This window comes from Lupinus angustifolius, chromosome LG08 (assembly GCF_001865875.1).
Source record: "Lupinus angustifolius cultivar Tanjil chromosome LG08, LupAngTanjil_v1.0, whole genome shotgun sequence".
NCBI lineage: Eukaryota > Viridiplantae > Streptophyta > Magnoliopsida > Fabales > Fabaceae > Lupinus > Lupinus angustifolius.
The window spans coordinates 7,154,601-7,163,651 of record NC_032016.1 but is presented as its reverse complement, the minus strand read 5'-3'; the positions used below and the strand labels follow the sequence as shown (position 1 = coordinate 7,163,651).

The 9,051-nt window shown below is 32.7% G+C and overlaps 2 protein-coding genes across 4 annotated transcripts; both read right to left on the bottom strand.

Annotated features, from left to right (window-relative positions):
- Positions 547-5,390, bottom strand: LOC109353288 (sulfhydryl oxidase 2-like). 3 transcript variants are annotated; one of them, XM_019595499.1, is made up of 12 exons: positions 4,814-5,390; positions 4,155-4,179; positions 3,972-4,064; positions 3,687-3,868; positions 3,326-3,395; positions 3,172-3,240; positions 3,017-3,090; positions 2,784-2,928; positions 1,944-1,984; positions 1,542-1,688; positions 992-1,477; positions 547-864 (listed from the first exon to the last, which is right to left on the bottom strand). In XM_019595499.1, exons 1-11 carry the CDS (start codon positions 5,032-5,034, stop codon positions 1,003-1,005), a joined length of 1,542 nt encoding a protein of 513 aa, XP_019451044.1. In that variant the 5' UTR covers positions 5,035-5,390; the 3' UTR covers positions 547-864; positions 992-1,002. The 3 variants fall into 3 exon arrangements, with proteins under 3 accessions (XP_019451044.1, XP_019451043.1, XP_019451045.1); XM_019595498.1 differs by having other exon boundaries at positions 547-1,477; XM_019595500.1 differs by lacking the exon at positions 4,814-5,390 and adding an exon at positions 4,379-4,774 and having other exon boundaries at positions 547-1,477.
- LOC109353614 lies at positions 7,962-8,787 on the bottom strand. Its single transcript, XM_019595947.1, has one exon. It carries the CDS (start codon positions 8,663-8,665, stop codon positions 8,117-8,119), a length of 549 nt encoding a protein of 182 aa, XP_019451492.1. The 5' UTR covers positions 8,666-8,787; the 3' UTR covers positions 7,962-8,116.

Here is a 9,051-nt window from a genome sequence, read left to right as displayed (position 1 = left end):
TTGGACTATAATTATTTGGTAAGTTTTGTAATAACAATATCAAAATTGGGTAGTTATGTACTAAGGGTCTGTTTAGTGTTTACGAGTTGAGTTTTGGAAGGTAAGGAAGGGAAATGGAAGGTTTGGGAGTTACGAAATACACTTGTGAAATGACTCTCAAACTTTTATTTTCCATTCTTTCCTCTTCAAAATCAAACTCACAAACAAACCATAAATGAATCTCATACCCTTACCATGTGATAACTTGCTAATCAGACCTTACCACCCTCTACTTTATACGGCCACTTCTAGGCACTGTAGCATAGTTATATGTTGATCACATGTCATAATTTAGGATGAACGCCTAAACCAATACAAGACTCAAAATTCTTAGCAGTTGAACCAAAATTCAAAATGGTAATTATCATGTGGTTGCACCACTAAACTGGGCAAATTACTTTGACCACTTAATATTTCAGTAAAACTTTTGAAGCAATTTAACATGTTCTTTCCCACCAAATGACAGTCTACCATAGGCTACTGTTATTTCATTAACATATTTGGTAAAAAACTGAACCATACATAATGTAATTCATGCTTATAGTTTATCCAGTTACTTTAAAAAATTAAAAACAACCCAAAATTACAGAGCAAAAAATGTTGCTGCATGTCATGTGCTATACTAGATGTAAGTTCAACCCAAAAAAGAAAGTGCTACAGATCAGTAATGATCTCTAGGAGCAAGAATTATGTTCTGTACAATTCTACTAAGGGCCTGAGCAATGCTCATTGGAACATTAATTGGATGCCTACTAAAACTGCTATGCACCTCATAGGCCTCTATGTATACTTGTATGCTATTCCTACTTTCATGTTCTCCTTGGTCTGAAACATCAAACAAACAAATAAATAAGCATCTCAACACCTAAAGAATATAATCTATCTCTCCTTGTACCCCAACTAATTTTCTTCAGGACTCAGTCAATAGTTAATTTTGAAAAAATTTCATTACCACCCTATTTATCATATGCTCTTTGAAGAGTGTGGGTGGCGGAAATACTTCCGACTCTTTTGCTGTGAACGCCAGTAACAAGCAAGTGCTCCGAAAGCACAGCTAGCAATAGCAATTGCCAATGCAGCTCCCAGAGGCACCACAACTGCATTAGTTGCTTCAACTATTAAATCTTCAGCTCCTCCATCAGTTCTGTCATTTCCAACAATATTCTTGTCCCTGTACAGAGAAGCGAGAGTTTTTCCGTAATAATTAGTCAAAAACTTATAGACCTCATCCTGGTTCCATTCAATTTTCTTGTTCCTATAGTCATAGCCTAGGTAACAGGAAGGGCAAAGCTGCTTCGGAGGCCAAATTGTCTTTGGGAATTCAGGATCGCCAGTACCTAAAGATGCTTCTTCTTTACTCAACCTGTCATTCACCTGATTATGGGTACTCCACAACCAGAGAGCGTAGTCTTGAGCTTTGTGGAAAGTACTAGAAACGCTGAAAAATAATTTCAATATTAGAATTGAATGATATTCACATTAAAAATTCTAAGTTCCCTTACCTCGAACACATCTTGTAAAAATGCTGCCGGCATTCCTCACAGATGAAGAAGTTGTAAACAAAATCACATGTTGCATTAAATGCAAACTGGCTCTCTCCATCTTCAATCCTCACAGACAATGAATGCAGAAGAACCCATAAACCACAGCTGGAAAAGTGGAGAGAGAAAGATAAGAAAGGGTATACTGTTTATGTTGTCATTAGATATGGTTTGCAATCATTGCAGAACCTAAGTTTCACTTTAGATGAATGAAGCTCCATCTTTGGTATATTCAAAATATTAACATCTCAGAATATCGACAAGTGACACAAGACTGAAACTACTCATTGAGGGCAAGTAATATTAAAGTTGAACATGATAATTGAACGTGGAACTAGAAAAAACCTGGAAGGGAAGCATTACCTAAAGCCTCTGGTATCATTTTTACTGCCGCGGCAGAAAATCTACAAAAGAAAAGCAAAGTAAATCAAAATAATCAAGAACCTTCTTATACTAAGAACATAAAATTCCGTATAAAGAAATTCAACCATGTTCACTGATTAAGAGAGTGCTGTCTGTACTCTGTATTTCCCCATATGTTTGTTACATGATAAGGAAGTATGTTTTGGCTTCTTGTGGTTGTTTATTATAATTTCTGCTACTGATATACAACGAATTTGGACTGTTTTTATGCATTTCTCTGTAACTTTGTGCAAAGATTACAAAAATCCTTATGCAAGTATTGAGAATAAATCATGGCGTACACACACACATACTATATAAAATATTGAAGTTTGTTGACATGGGAGAATAATTTTTTATATTTTTCTATAAAAAAAATAGAAAAATATGAAGCCTGCTGACAAATACATCATAACAAGCAATAGAATATTACTCTCAGACTCTCAGTAATTCAAAATTCTAGTAAAATTAACATAATATGGTAACTTTCAGATAAAAATTGTTAATTAGTTCTGGCTGCTATGAATAGATCTTTCAAAGATTCATCTGATTACAGTAACCAAAAGAAAACATCCATACAAAATGAGTTTGAAGTGTTGTGCACATTATAGACAATACAAATACTTTATACAAAAGCCAAGCGAAAGTGCTTTATGGAAGTGGTCAAAAAGTTAAATGTGAGTATTGACTATTCAGATCTTCCTTTATAAAAAATAATATTAGAAAAGAAGGGAGAAAATTACAAGACGATAAGAAATCCTCAGACTCAGACACAAAGAAATACGAGAATTGAGATCTTACCCATTGTCCACGAGGTACATCTTTTCCACAAATCTGTAAGTTGCTAAGTGAAACCTCATCAATTTCCTGCTCATTAGTAGACCAAAAATCTGTTGGGTACAAGTCATCAAAGCTCATGAGTAATTTGGCAGAACCCTTCCGGCATCTGAAACAAACGAGCCAGAACACACAAAAATTTTGACACTAAATACTGAGCATACACGGAAAAAAGGAGCCTTTAAGAGGTTCATTACCTCATAGAAGGATGATGAGCAACAAGAAGCTGAAGAAACTTTATAAGTGAAACACGACTTTCTGGTTTTATCATCTGTCAAACAGAAAGTATGTATTCTATCATCCAAAAGAATGAGAACAAAACAAGAACGGTCAGGGAGAATTGATAAGCTACCTTGTGCCCTAAGATGATGTCAAAAGCTGTAGAAGTTGCCTCTTCAACATCATAGATAGCTTTTACAATCTTTCCAAGTCATGAAAGACAAATGTCAATATTTGCATATATAAAAAACAAGGAAATCATGTATATGACAAGCATAGAAAAGGACCTGTCCAAAGTCAGATATATTGGATGAAAGGTGCTCATTTCCAAACTTTTGATCATCCAGGCCAAATGAACTGTAAGTTTTGAACAATATAAGTTACGGACAAGAAAATAAGATCAAGCTAAATTTACGTCAAGTTTAAGCAAAATATATGATAATTTCTGTTTCCATCAGATGCAACTGAAATGTTTCCTCATAATTCAACACTCTTGCACTTAGTACTTTGAGTTTTCCTTCCTGCTTAATTTGTAATACACAAGTCCACAATGTTGCTATTCTAAATTCAAACGCAATATCTAGCTTATAAAATGTCCAGATACAATATCTTAACCACGCTAACAATAAATGTATGTATACCTCATACCTGCCTAATTGCTTGTTGATCCAATTAAGCAACCGATCAGCAGTGCGTGCATCATCGATCACAGATATATCACTTTTCTCTTGTTTAGGTTCCCAACTACCACCAACAAACTTAGGAGGGTGGCCCCAAAAGAGCATAGGATAATGACCCACAGAAAATTTATCACAGAGTTTATTATTTATCTGTGCTTCCGAAAAAGTGAACAAAGAGATACCAATCACCAAGGCATGTTTTTTTATAAACTCTAAACCACATATGGTGAAAAAAAATAGATAATGCACATACCTTAGATGCACAATCTACCCTTGTCATTAATATAATTCCTGGATGCACTGCATCAGGTCCATTAAATAATCTTGCAACCTTTTCATAGTGAGGCTGCAATATAAATCCAGTGAGATGATAATAGTGAGTTAAAATATTCATTGAATAAGCCCAAAAGTTTAATTACTTTTGAGAAAACAATACCTTATAATTCCGGCAAGCAGGGCACCTGACAGAAAATTAAGGGACACAAGGGAAAATAGAATTTGTTATACGAATTTCATTTTTATATCTACCTATGGCAGAAAAGCACAAAATATTTTTCCTTTCAATTTTGTTAGTGGATTAGCGTCTTAAATAGGACGCGAAATATCAGAATCCAGAAATAAAATGCTCCTTAAACATACAAAGGTGTAAAGGAGAGTGACATACATTGAATGGAATAACAAAAGGGCCATTTTCAAGTAAAGTCTCAAACTATAGTTCCATTTTCCCCTTCAACACTCATAGCAAGCACCCTCGATCACATAAACGATTAGCTCTCTCGAATATTTACCTACAGCTTGAATCGCCTATAACTGAATTAATTTTAATACTTAAACTAGAAAACAAAACCTCACCTTAAAAAAGCAAACACAACAAACCAGTCAACCAAATTTCCCAAAAGCCTTGTAATGCTCTATACTATGAAGTATGAAATATGAATTCTACAGTTCCAACTTTCTTGTCAGATATAATCCTATAATTTAAATATAATCCATAAAAAACCGAACTTTTCAATACGCAGTAGAGAAATCAATCAACTGAACGTGTAAAAGCACATAAAAACGAGGAAAAAAAATATAGAAATTATGATGACTAACCAATGGGCAAAAAATTCAACAACAGCAAAAGTAGCTGGGGTATCTTTAAGAACATCAACGAAATTGGTGGCATTCAGCTCAACGGCATAATCAGGATGATCACTTTTTTCATTGTTGCTAACCTCTCGAAGGATCGAACGCCGTGACCCAATTATAGAAAATGGAGTCACAGAACAGCACACAAGAAGAATGCACAGAAACAGACCCAGATATGAATACATTGCAAAACGGTGCGGATCAGAGGAGAGAGTGTTATCAGTACTAGGGTTTTGTCGGTTATTGGAATTTTTTTGAAGAAATGTGAAATTTTTGAAGAGAAAATTGGATCTGTGACTGTTTATGTTATTCTGTGTGTTGAGAAACTAGTTTTATGGGTTTGAGGATTTGATGCAATTATTATGAGAGGGTTAGAAGGGTATTATTGTTGTTGAGAAAAGAAGCATGAACCGGAAAGGGATGAGAATTACGTGTACTTTGGTTTGGATATGGAAATGGCGGAACCTCTTTCAAGTTTAAACCCCAAACGTTTTCAACTGTTTATTGTGTTACCTTAGTTTCTCCTTCTCGGTCGTCTTTTGTTTTTTAGTTCCGGTTTTCGTATGCCTTTAAATCTTTAAATAGTCAAATATATTATATTTATCTAACTTATAGAGTTTTTTACATGGGTATCCTTCACTAAATAAGGGAGAAAGAAAAAAATGTGAGAAAGAAGAGAAATAGAGTAAATTTTTGTAATGTTTGGTATAAAAGAAGAAAGAGAGAAAATGAATAGAAATAAATATTTTCTTATCTTTCTCTTTTGTTTAGTTAGATAGAAAATGAAAAGAAAGTGATAATGTTGTGGTTCAAATTACAAAAATGTCTATAGAATAAAGAAATGAGACAGAAAAATGTTGTTTTATTATTAATTAAAAATAAATGTTACAATTTTAAATTATAAATTTTATTGTATTTTTAATTGATATGATTTGTGACTAAAGTCTCTATTTCTCTTCTCATTTTCTCCTCATAAGTGGAGGAGGGGAATTTATGGGCTCACCCACTTTTTTCTTCTCTCCCTTCTTTCTCCCCTCTCAACCAATAGGGAGAAACTCCTCATTCCTCTTCTACTTCTCTCTCCCTATTTTCTTTCTTCTCTAACTCTGCGCAACCAAACTCAACCTAAGGCAATCAACTAAATTATTTAAGATTTCACGTCTCAATAAGTTTAACTATTAGAAATTGAATTTTTAGTCTTTATGAAAATCTAGCATAACTTATATCACTATTTCAACGACTTTTGGTAAGGAGAAGTTTGAATTCATATATCTTTGGCATGATATAATAAGTTGACTCTAAGGAGTGCATATATATTGTTCTACAATGATTATCACTTTGTATACCATGACTTTGTGATTAGATAAAAAATATGTATTTAAGTTAAAATTTAATTTTTGAGTATTTTTTTTTATTTGTAGCTTATGATATATGAAGTGTCACTCATTATAGGATAGATGAAGTGATCCCCGCAGAATAAGTATTATTTCAATTCATTTGATTTGTATTATTCTAAAATTTTATCACTATTTCTATTTATATTGATTTAAATAAAAAATTAATTATAAGTCAGTATGTGAAATTGACAAACCTGTTAATAACCATGAATCCTTATATCTATTTGTAAATAAGAGGACTACTCTTTGTAGTTAAGGAATGCTACTCTCAAAATATATTAGTAATGTAAGACTTCGTTAAATTATATGATAATTAAAAGATTAAACGTTCAATTTTTGTAAGTAATGTTTGTTAAAATGATCAGTTACACACCTTAAAAGGAATTAGTTCATTCACTACGTTAAAATAACAAAACAACAACGTTTAAAATAGTCATTTAACAGTGTTTTTGTGACGCTTTCTATGTGAGCGCATTAGTACATAAGATTATATTCAACAACGTTTTTATATCCCTATATAAAGTAGACATTTGACAGCGCTCACTAAAGCAAACGCTGTTAAATGTCTACTTTCTAAATAAGACAACATCTCTCACAGACATTCTATTAAACACATGACAAACATGTCCAATTCCACCACATTTACAATAGATTTGTTAAATCAGTAACGACTTCAATTACATTCAACCTTAACAAATTCTAATATTATAAAATAGCATATGAGTAATAGATCTTACACAAATTGTTTATTATTTCTCCTTCAATGTTCACCATATCCAAAAACCTAGAACACATAACTGTATACTTTCACAACAAATAAAGATCACACTATTAGTGAAGAGAGAAATAAATAAGCTAAAATAAGATAACGATTTACCTTATGCTTGAAGACAAAAAACAAAAAATTAATAAATTCACCATAACTGCATAACTTCACAACAAATAAAGATCACACCGTTAGTGAATAGAGAAATAAATGAGCTAAAATAAGATAACGGTTTATCTTATGCTTGAAGAGAAAAACAAAAAATCGATAACTTGCTTGAAGAGAGAAACTAAAAACAAAAGAAAAAAAATGTAACTTATGTAGAAGAAGAAAAATAAGAGAAATAATAAATTGAGTGATATATATTATTGTGTGAGGTTTTATTTTTAAATTTGAAAAGTTCACGCTCACTAAAACAAGCATTTAACTACACTTATTGAAGAAATATTGTTAAAGTTAAATATATGAAGTATGACATCTAACAACGTTTATTGAAGAAATGTTGTTAAAGATAACACATTTAACAACTTTTATTGAAGAAGTAATGTTAAATATATGAAGTATGATTTTTAACAGCGCTTGCTTCAATAAGTGTCGTTAAATATAACATATTTAACAGCGTTTTTTCCAATAAGCGTTGTTAATTATTTTCCACCTTACATTTAACAGCGTTCACCACATAAACGCGGTTGAATATGTGTTCTTAAATATCAAGGCAAAAGAGTGAGTACCGAGAAATATCCATTAGTGGTGAACTATTAGTGGTCAATTAAGGAAGACCCCTCTCAATTTTATTTATTTTTCTAAGAAAAAAAGGAAGCGAGAATCAAATAAAAACCAAGTACATCCTTGTAAAAAAAAACAAATATATCTTACCATCCAAATCTCATGTTATTCATTGCAGCTAAAAATAAAAATCAGTAGCTATGATTCTATGATTTCTATCCACTCAAATTTGTAAAAATTAATTTGATACTATAGCAAGCCACCACTTTGGATAATTTTGGACGTGTTATATAAATCTAGCTACCATATCCCTCTTTAACCTAAAGTTTTTTCTAGGAGCACAAAATAATTGACATCAAGAATCTATCACACTAACATCTAACATTGAATTCTCCCTCTTATTTTAATAGATTCCTCATTTATAGTTTCCAACACTGGCTTCCTTGATCTACAATAACTTAACCTATTATGAAACCCTATTGACTCCACTCCTTCTAAGCTCAACCTTGCAACTCCGTTTTTGTTGTTCTCTTGCAAACTCTCCTCTACTTGTGGCTGCTCTCCGCCGCCATTATCGGGCTGAACACGTGTCTTTCTGCCGGATATCCTCTTGGCGGCGGAATTTGCAGCCATCAAGAGCACTGCCACGTCAGCAGCCGTGACAAAAGAGTTGAATCGCCTTATTGGAAAGAAAATATAAACGTTTCCAAATTCTAACTCATCATCAGCACCAAGAGCATGGAACCTTCGACCAACGTGAAGAGAACGAGAGTTTGATAAGAAATAGTTTGGGAGCTCTAACATGAGTTCCGCAACTTTTACAATCTCCTTGAATTGTTTAACTTCACCGGTGGGGAAGATCACCCTTGCAGCTTTTGTGTTCTTCGTCAAAGGAGGTATGAAGGTGCATGAAATGTAATTGCCCATCACGTGAAACTAGAAAAGTTAGTAACTTTTTTGTGGAAGAGAAAATGGGTATTAGAGTATGAGGAAAAGAGAGAAGAATAAGTGGAGGTTCTTTGGTTTGAGAGTTTGGTTTCTGTAGAATGATGTATGTGAATGTGTGTTTATATAGGAGAAGAGAATTTTCTTAGGAAAGAGTCAAGAATGTTTGATTAATGAATAGAATATAGAAGGAGCATGTGAAAGTGGAAACAAGATCTGTCCCTACAAAATTATATCATTATATATCAAGTCAATCAAATCACACTAGATAATATACTAAAGTTACTTTATATTTTTTATTTTTATTTTTAAATAAATGATAACTTTCAATTGGATTGAAACACAATGACATAGAAAAAAATGAGACA

Coding starts and splice junctions, on each gene's coding strand:
- LOC109353288 (XM_019595498.1), bottom strand. CDS start 5,034: ATGTATTCATATCTGGGTCTGTTTCTGTGCATTCTTCTTGTGTGCTGT. Junction 3,396..3,686: donor ATCAACAAGCAATTAGGCAG/GTATGAGGTATA, acceptor CAAAACTTACAG/TTCATTTGGCCTGGATGATC. Junction 1,478..1,541: donor TTTTACAAGATGTGTTCGAG/GTAAGGGAACTT, acceptor ATTATTTTTCAG/CGTTTCTAGTACTTTCCACA.
- LOC109353614 (XM_019595947.1), bottom strand. CDS start 8,665: ATGGGCAATTACATTTCATGCACCTTCATACCTCCTTTGACGAAGAAC.